General features: G+C 48.4%; 1 protein-coding gene across 5 annotated transcripts; it reads right to left on the bottom strand.

Annotated features, from left to right (window-relative positions):
- Positions 1–527: 527 nt before the first annotated feature.
- PHF24 (PHD finger protein 24) lies at positions 528–25,167 on the bottom strand. 5 transcript variants are annotated; one of them, XM_070250570.1, is made up of 10 exons: positions 24,970–25,107; positions 19,848–20,092; positions 16,685–16,858; positions 11,577–11,958; positions 10,486–10,671; positions 6,970–7,048; positions 6,466–6,671; positions 5,960–6,120; positions 5,580–5,675; positions 528–5,252 (listed from the first exon to the last, which is right to left on the bottom strand). In XM_070250570.1, the coding sequence occupies exons 4-10, from the start codon at positions 11,952–11,954 to the stop codon at positions 5,156–5,158; spliced, it is 1,203 nt and encodes a 400-aa protein (XP_070106671.1). In that variant the 5' UTR covers positions 11,955–11,958; positions 16,685–16,858; positions 19,848–20,092; positions 24,970–25,107; the 3' UTR covers positions 528–5,155. The 5 variants fall into 5 exon arrangements, with proteins under 5 accessions (XP_070106671.1, XP_070106672.1, XP_023485357.1 ...); XM_070250571.1 differs by lacking the exon at positions 19,848–20,092 and having other exon boundaries at positions 24,970–25,125; XM_023629589.2 differs by lacking the exon at positions 16,685–16,858 and having other exon boundaries at positions 24,970–25,090.

The raw sequence follows: 25,167 nt of genomic DNA, 5'->3' as shown, positions 1-25,167 counted from the left end.
TTCCACAGTCCTCCAAAAGCTTCCCCAGACCTTAGGTTTTGATAGGGTTTACCCAACCCTATCGTATCACATTAAAACAATTTGCAAAAATGAGGAGGAAACTCTCAGACCAAGGAGGGCCCAAAAGACCAGGAGAAACACAGCCCATTAGCTCCCCTACTTTGTAGCTCAGCAGGAACCGGGAAAAGTGTCTGAAACAGGCCCTTGGTGGAGAGAGGGGGCAATCCATAGCAGACAGGCTTGGAAGCCTTACTTCTTCCTCAGTTTCTTCAAAAATTCTGGCTCCTCTCTTCAGTGCCCCCATTTCCCCTCTATGCTGTGGTGGAGCCCCTGCCTCCTCCAACCCCCACCCATTGCTTGATTCTTGGGAAGGTTAGCACTAGGAAAGCTCTAGAAAGAGAGCCAAAGTATTCTTCCTGGAGGTCAAATACTCTTGTCTTAGACTCAGACTCAGGAATTGGCCAATGATAGGAAACCACACAGAAACTCAGCAGGTGCCCCAAACAACAGGAAACAGGCAGTTGAAGTAACATCACAATCTGTTTATTATGATTTCCACTGTACCCAGCGCCTTCTGGAGTGAAGGCTGAGCCATGGGGAGGAACATGCAGCTGTAGTGATGGGAAGACAGGGCTTGGGGATGTTCCCCTCAGCTTACTGTCAAGTTACCTTCTGCAGAAAAGCACATAGGAAGGGCAGGAGGGACTAGACGGCACTGGACCCTCTACTGTTACTTGAGTGCTCTCAGGCTTCCCCCAAACCTGTTTTGGGCTAGGAGACAGATCTTAGGCCATCTGTTAAAGGAGGCTAAGCTTGGAGGTCTTTGTTTACCATGGATATGGAAAGGCCTTGCTACTTATACCCTGATGCTCTTATCTGTGGTCATGCCAACCCATGCTATTCAAACTGGAATGTAATTGGGTTTCTAGGCGCTGGCCCAGACCAGATCTGACACCTTCTCTGTAACTTGGATCACTGGGGCATGTGGCCAAGAGGGAAGGTTTTCCTTGATGCTAGTTGGGTCTAGTGGAAATTCTATAACCTGTTTCTTTCAAGTTTGTCAAAAGCAGTGGTAGCGGGAAAGCAACAGCAGGGAAACTGTCCAGTTCTATGCGACTCCAGGACTGAGCTGTTGGGAATGGGCATCAAGCATTAACATCCTCCGCTCAAGAAGATCTCTGTTGTCTGGGCTGCAACCAGGGCCCCAGAGAGACATCCTGGGCAAATTCTAACTAAGTGGCATGGAGAAAGTAGCAATTTTATTCCACTGTAAATAGAGGAATAAAAGGGGTTATGGTTACAGTTGCTGCCAGGATGTCCTGAAATTCTGGCATTAAGGTCATTCTGCCTTTTAGTGCCAAGTATACATCTGCCTTTACTCTGCTGGTTTGGAGGATCACTACAGCCTGCTACCAATCCTGCCTGGAGGTTACTTTGGACTCTCTGGTGGTCCTGGCTGCCCTGGGGCCCTGCCAGACAGCTTCTGCCCAGCTTCCCTCTTGGCTTTAGGGCTTTCTGGCACTACTCTTACTGAAGCCATGAGACCTGCAACAGTCAACGGTTGAGGTTGTGCTTTGGGCTAAGAGGCCTATGCACAATCCTGGGCTCAGCCCCCAGTGAGGGGCCCTCTTCCCAGGCAGTTTGATTTTGCACTTCCCATATTGGATAGGAATGAGGGGAGCCCCAGATGTAGCCACTCGAAAAGGCCAGGGTGACATTCCCTAGAGAACACCGGGGCAAGAAAGGCCAGTGTCTGTCCTGTAGCCCCAGTTACTCGGGCTGAGGGCAGGAAGAAGCATTGTGCTCATGGCTTCGGCCATGGCTGTCCTCAAAGGAAGAGGAGCACTTGAGAATGGGTCAATACCTAGGCACAAGGGAACCACTCCATCACTGGGATCCAAAGGGGCGAGTGCTCAAAAGTGCAGAGCCTGCATCTGTTGGGGAAGGCTGGTTGTGGGAGAGGCAGTCATGCAGCAGACCTGCAGAAGTTACACGGCCATAGCCGCTGCCTCAGCTGACCCTCCGTCTCTGCAGCTCCACTGTGTCATCCAGATGCCCTGTCTTTAAATCTGAGCATAGGAAAGGGGACTGCTGGGTGAAAAACAGGCTTAGGGCATGTGGTCTTCAGAGAAGCACATATGTAACTCCAGCCTCCCTTGGCTGGGAGGTGGGGTGGGTAGTACTGGGGAAAAGCATTGATCTCAATTTTGGGCAGCCAAGAAAAAAAGACTGAAACATTTTCTCATATCCTTATCAGAGCCAGACACTAATTTTTGCACTTGGCATAATTTCAGACAGTCACAGTGATGGAAGAGCTTGAGAAAGAAAGGGAACAGGCTTCACTAGGTTTATAAAAGTTTGAATGTCTCCACACATACTGCAAAGGGGCTCCAGGAATGAGGACACTGCAAAGGAAAAGCCTGGACAAGGGGCTGGGGAGGGGCTTCTGTAACTCTTGACTGGTGGAACAATGGAGACTCTCCTTTGGTAAAAAGCTAGATGCCTACACAGAAGAGGCTGGTTGCTTCGCTGTGCTTTTCTGCTTCCTAGGACTCCGGTGGACTGGGAATGCTACCCTTTCCTGGGAGCAGTGTCCCCTGGGCCCTCTGAAGCACGCCCCAACCAAGGAAGCTTGCTGTCGTGGAATAGGGAGAGGGGTCATCCCAAGTAGGCCTGATCCTGTTGTGGAAGAACTCTGGGGCCTGCTTTGCCAGGCCCTGGGATATAGCTGGCCTGACCTGGCTCATGGTCTTTCTCTTACTCACAGAAAGCTAGAAGCTGCAGCTCCAGAGAGGTAGGCATCACCTTGATCTGTGAAGGATCAGGGAATAAGGTGAACTCCCAGTCCCTGCGACTAATGACAAGGCAGGAGAAAAAAAGTTGTTCAGCTGTCAAAGTACAGAGCTTGTCTCTACTGAAAATGCCCAGTTTATGAGATCAAACAGCCCAAGGCCATGGGCATAGAAGGCGATTTGCCAGGAGAGCAGGCAAGAGCCCCTGTGCTACTGTGCTTTAATCTTCTCAGCGCACAGTCCCAGGCCCCGCTGCCTCAGACACAGTCCTTGGGCCTGAGCCACGTGCTTTCTCCTTTTTTTTTTTTTTGGTTGGACTGAATAATGGCCCGGTCTACTGATCAGTCTTGGGAGTACAGCCAAGTAGTATTTACAAAAAGCTGTGGGTTTTGAAATGTTCAGGGCCATATACATGAACCCAGATTCACCTTGTCTGCTTCATTTCAGTCCTAAATAATCCAACCCCAGAAGCTTCTCACTCTGTTTCTAGGTTGGGCAGTTTCTGCAGGATGAGACCATATAGTGCTTTTACCATGCCCCTGGTAGCAGCTGCCCTCTTTCCTCTGAGCATCTCAACACTGAGCACTATGCTGCTGCTTCTGCAAGCATCCAATTTAGTACAAGTGCCTTGGGCAATAGGGATATGTTAGCTTCTGCGTGACTGAGCCAACCCTGTCAAATAACTCTTGGCAGTCAGATCTGGCTAAACCTAAGTCATCAGGTTGGAAACAGAAACCTGACCCCCAGGGCCAGGGCTGGCCCACAACATGCACTGACTTGAGAACTTGATGAGAACTTAGGAAGGACAGCTGGGGCTTGGAGGTCTGGCTTGGTGGCCTTGTGGCAGCCTCTGCCTGCCCCCTAAGTCCTCTCATGCCAGGCCCAGGCCCTAGGCTGGTGGGGAAGGACATGTAGTGAGCAGTGGAGAGCAGCAGCAACTCAGGCCATATCTCAGTGACAGGGAGAAGGGAAAGCCTCCTCCTTCCCTGAGGTTTTGCTGAGACTTTCTCTGCTCAAGAGAGATGCAAAGCCTCTTCTTAGCTCCAGCCTCTTATCCTCATTGTCAGGGTGGCTGAAAGGAGTCCCTGCTCAGGGCTTCTGTGGAGCTGCTCTTTCTTGGGCCGTGGAAGAGGCTGGCTCTGCTCTCCATACAACAGCACACTTTTCTGGCTGTGGTTGACTTGAGCTGGAAGGATGGAAAAACATGAGCTGTCTCCTCCCCTCTTCCATCCAGACCTTGTCCTCGTTGGAGCTCAGGCTTGGGGTCTCTGTGGTAGCTGACGTGGGTGAAGCATCTAACACAGAGGGCTGTGGCTCCTGTCATACTTGTTCCATTCAGGCCCCCTGGGCTCTGGGCCATGAACTCCCATCTGAAAAACAGGGGCCAGGATGGCTCACCTTGGTTTGTGACTGTTCTGCTAAAGACATCTGGAGTTAAATAACCTGGCTGAGAGGTTCCTAGAATGCTGGGTCCCTGGGAGAGGCTGCCTCTCCCTGTTCTGATTAGGACTCCACAGACTAGTTGCCTTCTCTGTCACCAGGAATTGCAATTTAAGTAATGGACTGTGGGGCCGGCCCCATGGCCAAGTGGTTAAGTTCGCACGCTCTGCTTCGGCAGCCCAGGGCTTCGCCGGTTCAGGTGCTGGGTGTGGACATGGCACTGCTCATCAGGCCACACTGAGGTGGCATCCCTCAGGAAAAAAAAAGATTGGCAATAGTTGTTAGCTCAGGTGCCAATCTTTAAAAAAAAAAAAGGACTGAAGTGCGCTGGTAGTTTTCAACCATTTTCCCACCCCAACAGAGCTAAGGACACAGCATACACCCACCAGAACAGCAGCTCACCACAGGAGGGGTTTTCAGTAGATGAGAACATGTGAGTCTGACACGCCCCCTTAAGAATCACCTGGCCAGAGACTTATCTATTAGAAATCAGAACTGGCCAATAAAAGGGGTAAGTAGAGACCCCTTATTTATACCAGGGGCTTCACAAAGGAACTGTGGTCCTTTTTCAACCAAAAAGAACCAGGCCACTGAAGGTATGGACAGTTAGGCATGTGTGTACGTGTGCGTGCACGCATATATGTGTACAGTGGCAGGTTCAGTCTGTGATGCGAGGGCAGTGGGGTGGTCCAGGAAGTGGATGCAGCCACAGCACTCAGCAGGGCTTCTCCCTGTGGCAGTGCATTTACTGCCTCTGTTGTGAGTGGAATGGTGATTTCAGTGCCATAAAGCTTAGTGACAAACTGAGATGCAGGCAGTGCTCCATCCCCTTAAGTTTCAGTACCAGAGGGTGGTCAGGGAAAGGGGGAAAGGAAAGGAGGGAGAGAACGCCACTGTCCCCAAACTGAGCTTCTTGCTCCATGCTATCCTGGGGGTTTCAGATGAATGGCTGCGCTGTTGGGGCGAGCAGCCAAGATGTAGACGACATTCTCCTGCAGAAAGGTAGGCCAGTCCACAAATCTGGAGGGGAAGCAAAGAACAGGTTTATGAGGCTGGTTGCAGAGCCAGGAGGCTCATGAGGCCTGGTCCCAGGGGCAGCATGGCTTGAGCTGGGCAAAACTCAGGGAAGCCCTGGCTTGTGCTTGACATAGTTCTATCTGACTGTGCTTCCAAGCTCACAGACCAGCAGGCTGACCCTATGGATCTGGAGTCAAACATGCATTCTCGGAGGCTGGTTTCTGGGGTGGGCACTTGCTGTTTTGAGGTGGCAGTGGGTAATGCTCTCCTCTTACTTGTGTGTGTTGAGGATTTGTGGGTGCAGACAGCAGGTGAGGAGGTCCCACTCACCTGGACTCATGGTCTGTGGGCAGGAGGACCTTGTCCTGACTCTTTCTGCTGCTCCTGGTTGGGCTGCTGTCTGCTATGGGACCCACATGACTGATGCTGTTGGGCACAAGGACATGTGGTTAGGAGTGGGATGGTGAAAGGCCTGGTCTCCCCAAACTCTGGTGAACCCATGGCTCTGGAGGTGCATGTCCAGGCCTTCTGACATGGAGCGACAGTTTGGAGTAGAGGCCGCCCTATGCCTTGGCCAATAGGAGTCACAAACGAGGATCCTCTCCTGGCTGTTGGCAGGAGAAACAGGGACGTACCTTTCATACCAAGGGCTATTTGGCATGGGAGGAGGAAGGTACGTGAGTTGGGGCAGGGATTGGCAGGGAGCAGACCTGACACTGCAGGAAGGAGCCTCTGCAAGGCGTTTGCAGAACCAAGAGTGCTGGGCGCGGCGGCACTCAGCCTCACTGACAGTGCCCCCGCTGCTGCATGCTAGGAAGGTGGCTCGGGCTCGCTCCCGCTCCTTGACTGTCAGAAGCCTTAACAGAGAGTTCTGGAGAAGAAGAAACAAGCTAAGATCTTGGAGGTGAAAATATTTTGTAAACTGTCAAGCCAATAGAATCTGACCTCCATTACCACCTCTGCAACCTCCCTTTGAAGCCGCCCAGAGCCTTTCTGGTAGCACTAACATTTGCAGTGGGGTCCAGTGCAAATCAATCTTCCCTGGGCACTCTCCCAGCCTCTGCACTGGATCACCTGTCACTGGACAGAACCTGAGCCCTGTCCTGGTACTGGTCCCTGCTGAGATAGTACCCAGTGCTTCCCCAACCTACCTGGCATGCTTCCCAGGTCTGTGCCACCCATTATCCCATGGACATTCACCCCAGCTGGCTCTTACCTGGGGACGCAACTGCTGCAGAAGTAGGAGGGACTCATGGGACAAGAAGTCAGGCCACTCTATGTGTCCTCGATGTTCAGGGTCCAGGGCTGCAAACTGGCGGGCTGCCTGCTCCTCTTGCTCCTCGCTCAGAGCCCGGTCACTGTCCCCCCGCTTCGCTGCTTGGTGGTGATAGCGCAGAAAGTCCTCCAGGGTCAGGGAGCAATCTGTGGGGAGGCGCCCCATGCTAGCCATGCCCACCCTTTCCTCAGCCTCAGGGGTACCTCCAACTCACCTCTAGGATACCCTTCAGAGCCCCTACATCCTCAGCTCTTGGTGAGTCTTTGTCTCTTGTAGCCAGAATAACTCAGGCTGTGGCTGGGGGTGGATGCCCCTGCTGGCCAACAGCTTGGGAACAGGGACCCATTTATTGCCTACACCCCAAATTCCAGAATACTCCTTCCATGGTTCATCTTAGACAGTATGAAGGAGAAATCTGCCTGGCCCCTCTGAGTCCAGCCTTACCAGGGATGACTTTACACTGCTGAAAGGTCTCTGTGAGGCTATACATTTCCTCGTCAGTTAGCAGCAAGTTGAGGTTGTCCTGAAAGTAAGGAAGAGCTGAGTCAGTGGCCATATAGGCCAGTTGGAAAGAAAGGCCAAGGATCAAGAGGGATGGAAATGGTATTTCAACTGAAAGGCAATTCTGGGATCACCTAATCCCAGACTCTCATTCACAATCAAGGAGACTGAGGCCCCAGGAAGGTGAAAGGACTTGCTCAGAGTTGCCCAACTCTGGGGCAGAATTTTCCCCAGAACCCAGGTATCTTTACTCCAGCTCTGAATCCCTTTTACTAAAGTAGTGGTTTATAAATTATTCTCTGAGATACCCTGGGGATTCCTTGGAAATGCCCTAGGAAGCTGCTGCAACGGAGAAGGGGGCTGGTAAGCAGGCGGGGTTGTGAATCCCTAACTCTATCAACCAGAGTGGCTCCATCTTTATCCATTCTACATATTTGGCTCCTGTGTTAGACTGGGCTCAAAGAGTATTTTAGTTAAAAAAAAAAAGATTTAATTCTAACTCTGCTCCTAGTGCGTTGTATCATTTTAAATAACTCCAGAATGGTTCTGAAAGAGATGCCATCATGACAAAATTCCTAAAACCAAATGAGTTTTTTGTGGTGCCATAAAAGTTTTAATTCCAAAAGAGGACTGAGATGTTATTTTGTTAACATTAATTTACAGTCTTTAAACTGTCAAAGATTCTTTCTAGTAGTTTATTTTTTCCCCTAAAATACCAGCAAAAAACAAGAGCAGACATTTCATGAATATTAATTTGTGGATTTCATAAAGAACTCAAAGTATTCTTTCAATAAATACTTATTAAGGATCTAGTATATGCTGGGCACAACAGTGCGTAACACTGTGAGATGTTCAGTGTGGCTGGAGTGTAGAGTATGTGTGGGGGAGGGTAGGAAGGAATGATAAGACAAGGCAGGGAGGTAGGCAGAACCATGAGTGTGAAGGCCTCAAATGCCCTTTATTGAACCCCTCAAATTGGGCCTTTATTCTGAGGGCAAAGGGGAGTCACTGAAGGGTTTTAAGTGCAGAGTGCCATAGTCAGAGAAGGGATTAGAGAGGCAGAGCCTGGAGGCATGGAGAGCAGTTAGATGGTTATTGCATAGTACTAGTAAGAAAAGATGAGTGGCTATACCAAGACATGAGTGGCGATGAGGGGAGAGATTTGAGATATTAGGAGGTAGAATCAATAGGATCTGTTGACTTACTGGATGTGAGGGATGAGGGAGAGAAATTGGGATTGGCAACTGGGGGGGCAGGGGTGGTATTACTATTCACAGAGATAAGGAATGGAGGGAGAACAGATTTTGGGAGAAAGATGAGTTCATTCTGGGGCATGCTGAGTGTGAAGTACCTGTGAGACATCAAGATGGATATAAGTCCAAGAGACAGAGGAAATTTAGGTCTGGACACACAGAACTGAGAGTCATTAGTATTTATTTGGTGGCTGTAGCCACTGGAGTGGATGAAATTACCCAGAGAGAGCGTGTACAGTGAGAAAAGAAGAGCGTTAATAAGAGAACCCTGAAAAACACCAGCATTTAGGACTGGGACAACAAAGTAAGAGCGCTTAGAAAGAAAAATCGGAGAGGGCAGTAGAAAGAGAATCAGTAGAAAGGTCTGGAAGTTAAGAAAAGAGAATTGCACAATGTAGGAAGTAATGTTAATAGTGATTATGCACGTATGAGAGGAATTTATTGATTTTTCTATTTTCTATAGTTTCCATATTTTGTGTAATAATTCTCATAAAAATACTCAAGCTCTAAAAAAAAACAAGGGGGCAATAAGTAATTGCCAAATACATCAGAGAGGTCAAGTAAGAAGATGCCTGAGAAAAGGTCACAGAACTTGACAATTAAGTCACTGGTGACCTTAGGAAGAGCCAGTTTAGCAGAAGGATGGATGCAGATGTCAAATTACAGGGGGTTGAGAAGCCACAAGGAGATGATGAAGTCCTTTCAAGAAACCTGGCTGTGAAGGGAAGGAAAGAAAGGGGAGGAGCTTAGAAGAAGCCTTTGTAAAATATCAGGTACAGAGTGGTGTTAAAGATGGTAGGACCGTGACAGAAAGCCAAGAAGGGAGCTGTGTATTCCTGGGGGTTAAGAAGGAGACACCTTCAACCCACTCCCACATCAGCAGAACACTGTAAAGCACAACACTGCAAAGCAGAGTTGCAGTAAATGAAAAGGCTGGCATTTGGAGGGGTGGTGACCAGAGAAGAAGCTCGGGAGAGCAGGGTGTGTTGTGGCATACTCTAGCTGGGGAAATGGTGTTTAAGTGGCTAGAAATAACTGTTCTCTACTTCTTCTTATGGACAAGCCATAGATAAAGTGTTATTTGTTAGAAAGTGGCATATCTTTGCTTTCTTCTAGGCAGTAGGAAGATGAGGGGATCAGCAGATGCTCTTTAGTCTGAAATCAGTGAATAATCAAGATATTTGCAGGACAACAGATCAATAAAGCAAGACTTGAACTCTATTCAGGAACGCTGAGAAATGGACATGAATCTGGCTTTCTGTCTTCTACTAAAAGTTGGAAGGCATTTTGGAGGCTGGCCCCATGGCCAATGGTTAAGTTTGTGCACTCCGCTTTGGTGGCCCAGGGCTTCGCTGGTTCGGATCCTGGGCGCAGACATGGCACCATTCCTCAGGCCATGCTGTGGTGTCCCACACAGCACAACCAGAGGCACTTACCACTAGAATACACAACTATGTACTGGGTGGCTTTGGGGAGAAAAAAAAAAGAAGATTGGCAACAGCTGTTAGCTCAGGCGCCAAACTTAAAAAAAAAATTGGAAAGCATTTATATATAATTTGCAAAGTTCTGAATCAACTGACCTCTATTTAATTCACAAAGTCATCACTTCAGAGATGAAAAACAAATGCTCCTAAGAGTCAGGTGGTAGGCCCAGTGAGGATGTCAGGACCAAGCAGTTTTCCTGTGACAGAATCTACCCCTGTTGGAAGCAAGCTGATTAGGATGTCAGATTGGTTTTTCAGATGAGTACAATGAATGACGACTAGATACTAATTATTAGAGAAAGCACTGCTCCAAGCAGAATTACTTTTGAATAATTGGCCTCATCTTATCCATTCAGTCCTCTAGCTCAGTGGTTCTCAACTGGGGATGACTTTGCTCCCCTAGGACACATTTGGCTGTGTCTGGAGACATTTTTGGTTGTCACAACCAGGGAAGGGTGCTACTGGCATCTAGTAGGGAAAAGGCCAGGGATACTGCTAAACATCCTACAATGCATACAGCCCCCACAACAAAGAATTATTGTGCCCCAAATGTCAATAGTACTGAGATAGAGAAAGCCTGTCCTAGCCCTAGGACTTGTATCTACTACTGGAAAACTCTTTAGGTCACTGCCCAGAAACCAGTGTTCTACAATTGGGCCTCCAGGAAAGGCACCAAGTCCCCCATGGTGCAGCAGCCCGCCATCCCTGCAGTGCAGGCTCACACAGTAGTGGCAGCTCCAGCCTGTTTCCGTGCGGGCCATCTCGGTCACCTCCGCTGCACTGTCTCCCTGGATGTAGCCCATGCGGCGCAGGCAGCCATCGTGGAAAACCCTGGTGCAGACCCTGCATGGGAAGAGGCTCTCGGCCGTCCAGACCTCACAGACATCACACATCTCATCGTTGACAACCTGGGGAAAGATGGCAGGAACGAACAGGGATGTGTAAGCACGGGCAGCAAGATCCTATGGCCACTGAGTACAGAGCTACCAACATAGGCCTGGATCTCCCTGGGGCAGCCTAGAGGAAGAGCTCCAATTGAAGCCAGTGTTAAGGCAATAGAGCTTTCTCTCTGGAGGACAAGAACCAGTACGCTCTTCCAGCTGCTCAGGCCTCTGTGACCATGTTTTTGAACAGGGATGCTACTAGCCTTTTTGGAAAGAATAATCTGTTGTGAGAGACTGTTCCATACCCTGAAGGACATTTAGCATCCTGGTTTTCTTGGCACCAAATACCAGTAGCAACTCCTGGTTATTGTGACCTTCACTAACTCCATGCCCCTTCAAATTTCCAAATGCCTCCTACAGGGGTAGTACTATCCCCTGTGTGGGTGGGTTGGCAGAAGACCCGCCCTGGTGTCATTCCCTATCACCCACTGCCTCAAGTCTTTCACTAAGACTAATCCAGGATGGGGCCGGCCCCATGGCCGAGTGGTTAAGTTCGCGCGCTCCACTTTGGCTTCGGCAGCCCAGGGTTTTGCTGGTTCGGATCTTGGGTGCGGTTGTGGTACTGCTCGTCAGGCCACAGTGAGGTGGCATCCCACGTGCCACAAGCAGAAGGACCCACAATTAAAAATATGCAACTATGTACTGGGGGGATTTGGGGAGAAAAAGCAGGAAAAAAAAAAGATTGGCAACAGTTGTTAGCTCAGGTGCTAATCATTAAAAAAAAAAGTAATTCAAATTCAAAGATTGTTCTGGACTCAGTTCCATCTTTCTGATTTTGAGTCTCACTTCAACAATACCCAGAACTCCCTGTTCTGCTCCCTGATCATAACGTCTAAGACTTGAGGATTCTGCCGTAACTGGACACTCACAGGCTCTCTGGGCTCCAAGTGGATCTCTGGAGGCTTGTCATCATCCAGCTTCCGGGTGGGGCGGATGAAGGCAGGGGGTGTGAAACGACTGGTCCTGTCAAACTCCTCAGGCTCCACTCCACGCCCATCTCGGAGCCTCTCCCAGGCAGCACGGTTGACACTGCTCTCTTCTTGGAGCACTGGGGTGCTTGCCTCTGCTTCTTTCTCCTCCTGTACCTCCTGGACGGAGCCCTCTACAGTGCCACAGCGGGACCCTGGAAGCTCACCTGTGTGTCGGATGGAAGACCTGTCTCGCAGCCCATCCTTGAAGGCAGACACAGCCAGGCTCACCTTCTGCACCTGCTCCACTGTCTGCCGCTTGGACATCAACACCCCCATGGCTCTGTGGACAAAAAGCAGGGGGGCCCAGACTCAGCCAATTGTGGAGCATACTGGGCCAATCAGTTTCAACCATTCACCTAAGTGGTAAGTGCTATTAAATATTAAATAGTTGCTCCCTCTTCTGCAACTCAGTAGCATGGCAGAAAGAGCACTTGTTAAGGAGTCAGAAGACCTTGATTCTACTTTTGACTGGCCCTGTAACTTTGATTTTCCCATCTATGAAATGAGGGCTATCTGCCCAGCGTACTTCACAGGGCTGTCATGAAGATAACATTAGAAAATGGGCTTGATAGTGCTTAGTAAACTGGAAAGCACTCTACAATGTGAAATGGTATCTCTGTCTTCTTTCCTGTCCTAAAGTCAATTAGTCCAGGGGTCCAGGCCTCTACCACTTTGAGATAGCTGGAGACTTCAGTGCCCAAGTCTCTCCTCTGCCCCAAAAGATGACCCAAGGCTTAAAGCAAGACTGCAGCAACACATTTCAGACTTCTGATTGAAGGAAAGCTCCTCCAGTAAGTGCTGTGCACAATCCATCCAGGGATAACCCATATCAAATACCTACTTTTTTTTTTTTTGCAGGGAAGGATTCAACCTGAGCTAACATCTGTTGCCAATCTTCCTCTTTTTTTTTCCCTCCCCAAAACCCCAGTGCATGGCTGTATATCATAGTTGTAAGTCCTTCTAGTTCTTCTATGTGAGCTGCCACCACAGCACGGCAACTGACAGACAGGTGGTGTGGTTCTGTGACCAGGAAGTGAACCTGCATTGTCAAAGTGGGGAGAATGCTGAACTTTAACTTTTAGACCATTGGGGCTGGTTCTCAAATACCTAGTTTTTGAGGGGCTGGGCTGGTGGCATAGTGGTTAAGTTCGTGTGCTTTGCTTCGGCAGCCTGGGATTCATGGGTTTAGATGCTGGGCACGGACCTAGCACTGCGTGTCAAGACATGCTGTGGCAGTGTCCCACATAAAATAGAGGAAGATTGGCACAGATGTTAGCTCAGCGACAATCTTCCTCACACTCACACACACACACACACACACACACACACAAAATACAAAAAACTCCAAAACCTACTTTTTGAGTCAGAGTGAATGAACTGCTATTTTTAGAGGACTCCTGAATTAGGCAGTCAGGAAACTCTACCACCCTATCCATGTGGACAAGATCAAAAACATTTCTTTGCCCCCTCTAAATAGTAGCTATGCCTCTTCATGGGTCTGTCTATCACAGACAACTGGCCCATTACAAGCTCTGAAGTGCTTCTCACACTTCTAAGGCTTCGCTAATGTCACTTCCACATTTTCTGCTTTCTTTTTCAACTGCTCAAGAAAAGTCCATATCCTTTACAGGTTAAAAAGTAACATTATCCCTGCACTTCCTTTGCAGTACCAAGGCACAACATTGGAAAGGGAGGGCATGACAGGGCACATTGCAACGCTGGTCTGCTATTTCCTAGCTGAAGGGTCTTGGTGGAATTCAGCTGAGAATACTTGTTCTAAAGTAAAGTGGAGCAGAGAGTTCATTTTAGCTTTGCTCTCAATCCATTATAATCAAGGCTTATTGAACAGCACTATGTGCAAGGCACTGACTACTCATCATAGGAAATAGAAGCCAGGAGGACAGAGTCTCATCACTCGAGCTATGTAATGTCAGAACTCAGAGAATAGTAGGACAAAGTGCTGGAGGTGCCTAAAGGAAGTGACACCACACTACTGGGAGTCAAAGTGGACCGTGAAGGACAAGTTGGAAGTTATCCTTTGTTTGGGGGAAAAGGTGACAGAGGGTAGGAGGAGAGGTTAGGGCCAATTAGAAGGCTACTATAATATTCCAGCCAAGAGGTAGAGGGTTTGAACTGAAATGATGGCAGCAGGAATGATACTGAGTCTATTCGATACCATGGAAATAGAATTAGAGAAATTTAGGAACAAATTGATAACTGATTGTACCAAGGGAAAGGGAGAGAGGACAGTTTTATATTTATAGTCATTTGCTGCATAAAGACATTTCAGTCAACAATGGACTGCATATATCATGGTTGTCCCACATGATTAGTGCCATATACTCTAGGTTTGTAGTAGGCTATACCACCTAGGTTTGTATAAGTATACTCTATGATGTTTGCACAATGACAAAATTGCCTAATGATGCATTTTTCAGAACGTGTACCTGTTGTTAAGTGACATACGACTGTATTTATTTCCCAGCGTTATAACTGACATCTAACATTGTATAAGTTTATGGTGTACAATGTGAAGATTTGATACACATATATATTACGAAATGCTTACACAATAAGGTTAGTTAGCACATCCCTCACCTTACATAATTACCATTTTGTTGTTGTTGTTATGGTGAGAACATTAAAGCCCTGTTGTCATAGCAACTTTCAAGTATACAGTACCGTATTGCTAACTATGGTCACCATGCTGTACCTTAGATCCCCAGAATGTATTCATCTTATAACTGACCGTTTGTACCCTCTGACCAACATCTCCCCACTTTCCCCACCCCTCAGCCCCTGGGAACCATCATACTAACTCTGTTTCTGTAAGTTCGATGTTTTTAGATTCCACACATAAGTGAAATCATACGGTATTTCATTCAGTCTTTCTCTCACTTATCGAGAGGGCAGTTTTAAGTCGACTAACTAGAAGAATGGTAATGCCGTTTACAGAAATTGGGAAATAAGAAAGAGGGACAATGAAACCGGGTTTTGCACATGTTGAATTAAAGATGTCCCTGGGACGTTCAGGCATTCTGTTTTCCCCTGCTTAAAACTTTTCAAAGGCTTTCTAAGCTTTCAGGATAAAGCCCTCCACATCAGCCTGTTTACCGCAGCCTGTCACACCCTGTTGGCCTGGGCTCCCTCCTTTTTGCTCTGTTCCAACCACTCTGGCCTTCTTTCAGTCTTTGTGTGCCCTGCTCCCACTATTTGGGGGACCTCTGAACATTCCTTCCCACCGGATTAGTGCCTATTCATCTGTCAGAGCTCAGCTCAAGGACTGGGTCCTTGGGGAAGTCACTGCTGACGTCCCAGTCCAACTTGGCTCTTCTGCTCAGCGCATTTACCTTCGTTATTACATATTCGATAGGATGATTATCTGATCAATGTCAGTTTCCTCTATGAGATCGTTTTTACCCTGCACAGTGCCTGTCTCCACTGCCTAGCACTGTGTCTGGAAGAGAACAGGCACTTAACAAACATTTCCCAATTAATTGTGAAGTAGTCTTTTTGATTTTTTAATAAAGCCTTAATACACATAATATCTGATGACAGTCACATCTTCTTTCCAGAAACAACTCCTGTATGCACTACTGTGGTGCAAATTCCTACACCGCCTGGGTGCATGCCCTGCCATCAATTGTTGCCAAAGAAACCCAATCCATATTTTTGAGTTTAAAAAATGACTATAAGAAAAGAAAGATCTCCTCTCCTCATTTGTAAAATTAAAGTATATGACTAAGGAATATTTACTTTGAATAAGTAACTTTAAGGAGTGGTAGCAAAGGAGATTTATTGAGGAAAGGTTTATTGATCAAATTCAGGAAACTGTTTACGGTATTTATACCCCAGTGGACAATTAATAATAAATTGTGATTAAATAGTCATTTTTATCCCTGATTGCAAACAAATATTGGACAAGGGGGAATGGTTAAATTATGGTACAATAGAAGACCAAACAATATGAAAAACACGGAGGTAGAAGTCTATTTATTGATGTGGAAAGATGTTCAAAATATATGAACATGTAAATGAAGAAAGCAAGTCACAAAAATGCTCATGTTATGACCTAATTTTTGTAAGAAAGAATGCATGTATATTTTTTCCATCTTTTTGTTGACCTTTATTTTCTAACTTTTTTACATTGCACATTAATTACATAATTAAAAATCCTAGGGTTGGCAACCTGGTGACTTGCTTTAGTTCTGGATCTGCTGTGACCTGGAACATGTTGCTTTGCCACTTTGGGTGTCAGTTCCCTATGTGTTAATGAGTGTGCCTGGAGCATGTAGTCTAAGCATTCAGAATGCTCATTTAGAATGCTCTTTTCATATTCTTTTAAAAGTCCATGTGACCTAATGAGGGTATGCAGCCTGGGTCGGGGTGGGGCTCGGGGTAGAGAGGACACCCCTAGAGCTTTTGCTGAGGCTGTGGACCCGGGAGTTCTTGAAGAGGCTGGGCCTGTAGTCCCCAGAGGCTGCCCACATGCCTCCAGAGCACCAGCTGTGCTCTATGGTTAGGTGGGAAAACAAGTCCACAACTTAACAGTGAGAAGAACCGGCACACCAAGAGGGAGAACGCAAACCCGACACACAATGCTTCATTGCCCACCTTCCTCACGATCAATTACTATTTCCAAGGCCACAGCGTTTTCCTCAGAAACCTTCCATAGTACGTTTTTCAAAGTTTTTGACTGTGACCCATAGTAAGAAATAGAGTTTACAGTGTGACCCTGTACACACAGCTATAAATATGTGTTCATAGATCTATAACTGAACCCAATGTTTTGGGAAACAATTCTACTTTTACTACAAGTGATGCTCCCTGGTATTTCCTATCCTCTCTCTCCTGTTTCATTAGAACAGTCCTGACAGTGACGCTCTCAAATGATTTCAGGACTTTCTAGTGGGTCTGGACCTGCAATTTGAAAAACACAGGCTTAGGATCATTTTACATTTTTGGTTAGAGAACTGCATTTTGTCTTTTGACTTAAAGATGGTTACCTCTAAAAGACAAGGACAGCATTGTGGGGTATAAGGTAAGCTTTCTCCTTGACTGGAGTGATGCAAGAACAGAATTCTCAAGCTTCTCTTAGAGTCTGTGTGGTTGGAAGGTCTAGCAGAGATGGACAGCTACTAATATACCTTTCTCTATACGAGAGGCTGATCCTCTTTGACCTGTGGGCATATGTAAGAAAATATTTAGTGGAGCATTCTTTTACAGTGATAAAAGGTAGAAATAATCCCCCCCCAAAAAGTAGAATTATTGAATAACTAGTGATACATTCATGCTATAAAAATAAAAATAAAAAAAAACTTTTAGTCCAATAGGACCACAAAGATCAGAGCAATAATTCTCATCAGGTGGATCCTGGGGCAAGTCGGGGTATGTGTCAGAACTCCAGGAGGAGAGAAGTAGTAGATTGGAAAAGCATATCAATTATGATACATATTTACATTTGGAAAGCAAATATCAAAAGCCATCACCTTTGTTTTGGTAACACAGACTACAAAACAGCATAGCTTGATAGTATTCTCCTGGTTCCTAGAGATATACAGAATGTGCTAGCTCTCCAAATAGGTGGGGCACTCCTATCCCAGAATTTGTATTAGAAGTTTTAGGGAGCAATCATAAGACATCTGCGTTTATCAGCAAGGAGGCATGGGTTGGAAAAAAAAGTTGAGGAACACTTATTTGGAGACCTGGAATAACCATACGAAATTCACTTTTTCAAGAAAGATTCATTGAGGGAAAATCAACGGTATGCATTTGGTTCTTACTGTTTTTTTCAGATGATGGAGTAAGAGTCCTGAACAAAGGCCAGTCAATTAGGAGGGTTACTCTGTAAGGGAACTGACTCATTAGTAGTGTATCAGCAAAGTAACCATAGGCATCCCAAAACACACTGTAGTCCTGCCACAACCATTAGTCTCTGCAAGGATAACAAGAATCACTGTTAAGCTATCTCAGTTGTTAGTCGTGTCACTGCAACGGTTTTGGGAGTTTATCTTTAAAGGAAGTTCAGTGAAGACTGAAGATGACATCCACCAGCAAAACAAAGAAACACAAACAAATAAAACCACTTTCCAGTCCTGACTGCAGGATCTTGGAGTATTGCTATTCCTTTTACTTGAGATGGTTCAATTTTCTGGAGCACTTTATGCCCATAAGGGCAGAAAATGTAGAGAAGAACCATTAAAAAGAAACTATCAAAATCCGAAGAAGACCCCAAGTCATTTTAAATCAACATGGCTTTAATTTTGAGATAAACTGTGAGGACACAACAGAATTAGCCTTCAAGAGTAAGGCTAAAACCATTAATGCTCAATGGAGAGGATCAAACCTGGATACAAAAGACAGCTTGATTAAAAGCAAGTGTGCTGAAATATCCAGAATGTGCACCTGGGGTGTTTGAGAAAGTAACAAAACCAGCTCTAATTTCTAGAGAAACAAGTGGTAGTGATTAGCCATGGGTAAAAACAAGTGCCTGGTGAGAAAAACCTGGCCTCTCCTGTGCTGGGAGAATTCCCAGGAAGAAGAGTGAGTTAAAAGGAAATCAAGATGCAAAGATCCCACAAACAATACCTAACGACTACTTCTTTGGCTGGTGGGTGGAATTGGGGTTTTCTCCCTCTCTAACAAGGATGAAGGAGGGATAAAAAGACATTGTCCCAAGAATGATGTGACTGTCAGAGAATTTGTGGCATCTAGGGAAAACTTGGAAAAAACCCTCAGAGGGCAGGAGCAGGTGGTGGTGAATAACAGAGGGACAAGCAGGTAGAATAGGGCCATGTGACTATATGATCTGGAGGAAATGAAAAGATGACAGCCTGAATCTTTCTTCGGGTAAGAGAAGCCTGTCTAGATGTGTTTGTCAGGCAGAACGACATATGTGGCCAGCCTGGAATGTGTGTGTGGAAGACACACCCATTCTCTGCAGAGAACATGCTCACAACGCAGTGCGATTATTATAAGGGCAAAGCTGTGGGAGTAAGGGGAGGGGGGTTGCTCCACAGCAGCAGTTGCTGGAGAAATAAGGAAGTGGGAAGGTGGCTAGGGAACCTCTTCCCAAGCTCTCTATAAAGATTCACAGCTGCGACGAGCACGGGGGCACCCCTCCTAATAGGCAGGAGTCTCCTCATTCGGCATGCTAAAGGTAAAGTACATTTACTTGCTTTCATCTGATTCTTGATGTGCGAATGGCAGCTGTTTCAAAAAGGCTCCAAAGCAACTGAAAGTGATTGCTTGGAGGTTATGAGGGCTTCCCTAGGCAGGAACAAGGCAAAGAAAACCTCCAAGTTGGGGGACAGAGGAAAACAACCGGAGAGTGGGTTGGGCAGGTGGAAAAAGGAATTTCACTGAGATCAAGAGGAAGAAAAATCTAGATGGTTCCCACTGCCTCCCACACAGCATGTGTTCTATAAACCTTTGTTGAATGAATGTTGCAGAGTGACTGGGCAACATAAAAGGTTTATTTGAGGCCGTGGTTTCAGTACTCTTTCTTCCTCAAAGTTGGCCAGGGACTGATCGGACCAAATCTTCAGAATTCATTTCTAGAAACTACACAGTCACCAGCTCATCTCATCACATCTACTCTGCTTCCCTGAGGTGGACACTGACTGGTAATTCAGGGCCAGCAGGGGCTAGAACAGGTAAGCACACAGCAGCTACAGGTGATTTCTGTGACCACAGGGGAGAGCTACAGAATTCTGGAATTTAGCCAGTTTCCACAACCACAATGATAAGAAAAGAGAGACTAATGTTACCAAAGTCAACGTCCCGTGCATTTTTGATATGTCCTGGGGCACTGCGGCCTGGCCCACAGGAGGGCGGCTGCCCCAAGGGCATGTGTAGGAAGCTTGAAAATGTCTCCTCCCTCCTGGGATTGGGCTGGAGAAACTGAGCACAAGCAGCATCTGCACATAAGGGTGAAAAATTTCAAGGTGGTTGACAATTGGCTCCACGAGGCACCTGCCTGAAAGACTGTCTGAGAGCCTCAGGGAAAGCCACATACCTAATGAAGGTGACCGGCCACAAGCGTATGGAAAACCAGCAGAACCAGGGTGTAAAAAATGCAGAATGCACAGCATAGACCCTAAGCTCACTGCGCCCATCAACATCCATTTCGAGACTTGAAACAAAAACCCTCAAAAAGAGACTCCTTACCCTCTGCTGGTCTTTGAGAAATTCAAGCCGGAAATGGTCTAGCTGTTCTCCAGGGCCTGGGTGTCCTTCAAGACTCCAGTTCCACACCGCAGTGCTCGTGGAGCCTGTTCCCCGTCAGTTCCGTTGTCTGGCCGTAGCCCACAGACTCCTTTTCGCTTTTATGTCTACAGACCCTGAAGGGGTCTACCTGGTGCCTCCCTGTCTTCCTCCATTCTCCCATTTATCCAGCACAGCAGCACCGGCTTCTGTCAGCCCAGAAAGACATAGTCACCCCAACTGCACAGAGCTCTTCTGGGGTTTCCAAGGAGCAGAAGGGCTACTAAAGACTGAGGAAAACCGTCTTCCCGGAGTCAGCTCAAGAGATTGAGGCGTGAGGAAGGTGCTGCTGTTGTTTAATATTTCCTGGAAGCTCACGAAGCTCAAATCTACATGAAGACAAAACTATGGTCTGATCTTTAGCCTCAGAGGCCCTGGGATGAGTCTTCATGAAAAGCTACAGCGCCGACTTCCCACAGAAGCAGAGCGATGGTTAAGGAACATCACACCACCAGTGATCAGCTGGTGTGATCGCACTGAGCAAGCAGAGCTTTTCAGCAAGATGGAGAAGCGCCCCTGTTCTCTGCTCTGGGCCCCGGAAGCGCCGATTCAGTCCCATTTGATGCAGCTATTACACTGTAACCGTCTCGACTTGACTTGTTTGTTGATTGTACAAATATTTGCTGAATGCGGGCTACTGTGTAAAGGCACAAATCAGGCACTGAATAACTGCTGGTAGAATGAACAAACGGAACCTCACTCAGCCTGTGAGAATGCAGTGTGAGTATGTGTATGCGTAGGGGGCATAAGTGTAGGATTAAAAAAAAAAAGGTGTTGCTTGAGCTAAATTTTGAAATATGAGTGGGAGTTACCCCAGTGGATAAGGAAAAAAAAAGGCATCCAGGCAGAGGTAAAAGCACATGCCAAGGCATCGAGCCTTCTGGGGACTCCGTCGTGGCTTAGGGAGTATGAAGCCAGCCGGGTGTTGGGTAGAAACAGGCAGGGAAACCTGTTTTCACATAAGAATCAGCCCAAGGAATCAGTGTGAGATGGATGCTAAAAATATTTGTTTAGAAGGGAATATGTATTTGGATTTCGGGGGAGGGGAGAACCCCCAGAGAATTGGATTTTCTGAGGCCAGGTAGCAGGACAGCCCTGAGAAGTCCGAGGGCTGACCAGCAAGTACACTGCTTGGCCTTTGGACCAACAGGAAACGCCCCTCCACAGCCTAAGAGCTGGGAGGTGGTGACTGTAGTGGATCCCTGGGGCTTTCCCCTGGGAGACCCGTAAACCTGATTCTGTTTAGTGCCCTCCAGAGGATTCTGACTCCTAGCAACCCTGTGGACAGCAGAGCGGAACCCTGCCTGGATTTGTGCACCATCCTCTCACCTTCCGCTACTGCTGCTATTCACAGGGTTTTCATGGCCAAGTCTTTTGGAGGTGGCTGACCCAGTCCTTCTTCCTAGTCTGTCTTAATCTGGAAGCTCTGCTGAAACCTGCCCACAGTGAGTGACCCTGCTGGCATCGGAAATCCCAGTGGCATAGCTTTCAGCATCACAATAACACACAGCCTCCCAAGTATGACAACCTACAGACAAGGGGTGTGGTTCCCTGACCGGAAGCTAATCCGGGCTGTGGCGGTGAGAGTGCCAAGCCAACCTACACACTGTTGTTTTAGTGAGAAGACCCCAGTAAGATGAAACATTTCTCAAAACTAAATAGAGATCACGTATGTAAAAGGACTTTCTACACTGTCACGTGACATCCAAATATAAGGTACTGTTATTACTATCATAGGAAGCCAGGAGTGTGGCCAGTTCACTCGAAGCATATGGGCAAAAACAATTTTGGCAGGGCAACGGCAGGGGGACTGAGAATGTGGCTGCCCGAAGCAGCACAGGACAGCAGTTGCGTTTCAGTGATGCCTGGAAAGAGGCACACTCTACACTGATCCCTGTAGATACTCTGTAAAGCTGTAGTTTTCCCCTTTCTTTTCTTACTCTTTATAGTAAATGATTAGAGAAATGCAGACTGATTCTATGTGAACTCCTCAAGGGCAAGGGCCCTCATATTTACCTAGCATAGCACCTGGCAAGTAGGCAGCACTTAGTAAACGTATGTGGGTCCCTGAGGCGACTGCCAAAAAGGGAGGAAGGATTGAGGGCGATGTTAAAATGGAAAAAATAACCACGTCTCCAGCCGGACACTGATGTCTTGGTTTCTTGGCCCAAAGCTGGTAAGCAAGTCGTGTCAGAAGTTGGTCATTAAGATTGAGGGGTGGAGTGGATAATGATATCCCCATGAGAAAAGAGTAAGTCACTTTGGGAAATGAAGATAGCAGAAACCAAGAGCTCTGCTGGAGAAGAGCATAGGGGGTGGAAGATAACAGATTCTGCAGCTAAAGAGAAAGGAAACTATTTGCATAAATATGATCCTCTTAGGAACAGGTGTACTGGAAAAAAATACAGGGAGTGTGGCAAATGGGCCAGGGAAGGTCCTACCATTTATGTTCCAGGAAAAGGAACCACTGTCAAAAACACGGCAAAAGCAGGGGGAAGAAAAGCCTAAGAACATGGTCAGAGAAGATGTGGAAGATTAAAGGCTGAAAAACCCACACACATTTTTGTATACTCTAGTGAAACTAGGTGAGCCATCTCTGCCCTTTTATCTCCCTTTGGAGGGAGTGTCGTTGTTGTTTTGAGGAGATTAAGGCCACCTGGTGACATCCTTCACATCCATCCTGAGTGATTTGATTTGCACTTATATTGTGATTAGGGGAGAGTTAATATTCTTAGGATTTTTGTAATCTTAATGTTTACCCAATGCTAGACATCAAGGAGGCGATATCCAAGGTCTAATATTTAGGGAGCACCTGGAGCCATCTAGCAGTTTTTCCAGGGTCACGAGTGGGTGTGACACCAAGAGCCCTCAGTGAAAAGACCAGTTTAGGAATAAAATCCCAATGGCAAATCTCTGAATTGCAGCAAAGATCATATTTGCAGCCTTACTCCTTCTGGTTTTCTTTAAAAAAAAAAAATACATATATATATATCCCTGTTTATGTTAGTGTGTTAGGCTGATGAGAGGAGTTTGAACTGAAAGGGGACTATAAACAGCTCTGTAATAGGGAGGTGCTTAACCTATTTACACCTTCTCGGAATTTACTCCACTGTGCTGTGCATGAGGTGCCACACGCATGCTTCAGGCCGCCATGGAGTTAAAAAGAAGAGCTAGCAAGTGGTAAAGCAGGTTCTTGTGTTTTCTCACCAGCCTGATCTCTCTTCTGTGTAAGCCCAGGAGCCCAAGGAAGCCACTTCTACTAACGGAGGATGTCACTAGGTTTGGCAGTGTGGAAGGGAGGCAGGGGAACAGGGAAGCTCTCCCAGAATGGCTCTGTGGTGAATTTCATCGCTTAGCTCCCTCACCACTCCATTTTTGGACAAGAAACCAGAGTCTATCCTTGGGCCCCAATTTGTGCCCATGGGAATGGGGTGGAATGAAGGGTTACCACAGCTGAGGGGACGAGATGAGGGTGCATCACTGTGTCAGGCGCACACCTTTGTGCTCCCCAGACAACAGACTCCCAATAAGCCTTCCTTGGCTCCGCACCTTTCCCGCTCTCCTCCTCCTCGTTCAGAAGCACTGCTGGGCAAAAGCGTCCTGGGTGGTGTCTGTGGACCAGTGTCTGCTGGTGCACATAGTCAGACCGCCACAAAGACACTGTGCGTCTTGCTTCCTCAGTGACCCTGTGTCTCCTTCCTCTTTCTCACGGATTCTGTCTCAGAACACCCCATCCTCTCAAGGGTCCCTTCAGTTCTCCAGAGCACGTCCTGTCAGAGAGAACACCCAGAGGCCTCTCCCAGGCCCAGTTAAGTCCAGAGCCACCCGGAGGCATCGTCACAGTGGGGCTGCCAGTGGAGGAAGCCACACTCCGAAATCGGGGGATTCAGTGGAAACCAGTTCCTGCAGCAGTTTCGTCCCTAAACTGTCCTCATCCGCCTATTTAATCACCACATTTCCTCAGCACATACTATTGCAAAGCCCTGTGCTTGGGATCTCAGTGCGACTTATTAACAAACGTACACTCCTGCTTCTGCCTCTCCTTGACAATTTTTCCCCCCAAAATTTCCAAACACAGATTTCATGGCTCCAGGCTGCTAAACCTCTCAGAGTCTCAAGCCTGATGTTCAAAAGGGGATAAAGTCCTGAGGCTGCTGTGAGGATGGCATGAGATGTTCCACACCCCGGCACGGGACCCGGCCCACCGCGCGCAGTCACCCTACCTACCCTTCCCTGCTCCCGAGGACTTTCCCGACAGGACCTGCCCGTCACTACTCCGCCTGCTCTCGCCGCCGTCCTCCGGAAGGTCAGGCCCGGGCTCAGCCTCCTTCCCTCCCTCAGAGGCCTCATGGGCCTCCCCGTGCGCTGGGCTCTCACGCCAGCTCCTGCCTCCGCTGAAACCCAGCTTGGGGCCAACGGGCCACCACGGAGGATCAGCATCCCAACAGAGGGGGCGACGCACAAGGGCAGCAGCCCACAGGGCCGCCGCCTCTCGACCACGCTGGAGGGACGCGGTCAGGGCGCGCTGAGCCCCGAGAGAGGTCAAGGCCAAGCAAGTCCTCCGGGCGCTGGGAAGCTACTCCCGGCCGGACCCCAGGGCAGGGTCCTCTCCTCCGGGCAGAGCTTCCCTCCCGGCGGCCCCAGGGCACGGTCTCCCCCACGCAGGCGCCCGCGGCTGCCCTCTGCTCCCGAGCGGCTGTCCACCCAGCCCGCCCCGAGACGCGCCGCCTCCCGGAGGGGCTCCGACGGCCTCTCCAGGGACCGGGCGCTGCCCGCTCGGCCTCCGCCAGCGCGGGGAGCGGGCGCCCCGAGAGTGTCCGCTCACACGGGGTCTGCCGGGGCCGGCCGCTCCCGCCTCCGGGACTCTCCGGGTCAGAGGCGGGGACCCTCGGGGTTCCTCCGCTCGCACACCGACCCCTGGGGGCGGCGCCACCCCACGCCTGAGAGCCCCCGGAGCGCTGTCCGCTGCCCGCAGGCCGGCCCCCCGGGGTGCCCGCCGGGGCCCCGCCGCCCCGCCCGCGCTTACCGGGCCCGTCAGGCTGCGGGACGCGCTCCCGGGCTGGCGGCCTCCACCCCCGCGGGCCCCGCGCCGCTCCGGTCCGCTCGGAAGCCGGCACGCCGGGCTGAGGGAGGTGGCTGCGCGGGCGGAGCCGCGGGCTGAGGCGGCGCGCGCCCCGAGCGCGCCCACCGTCCCGCCCCGCCGCGCGACTCCGCGCATGCGCCC

The sequence above is a fragment of the Equus caballus genome, chromosome 25, assembly GCF_041296265.1.
Source record: "Equus caballus isolate H_3958 breed thoroughbred chromosome 25, TB-T2T, whole genome shotgun sequence".
Taxonomy (NCBI): domain Eukaryota; kingdom Metazoa; phylum Chordata; class Mammalia; order Perissodactyla; family Equidae; genus Equus; species Equus caballus.
This window is presented reverse-complemented; position numbering and strand designations above follow the sequence as displayed.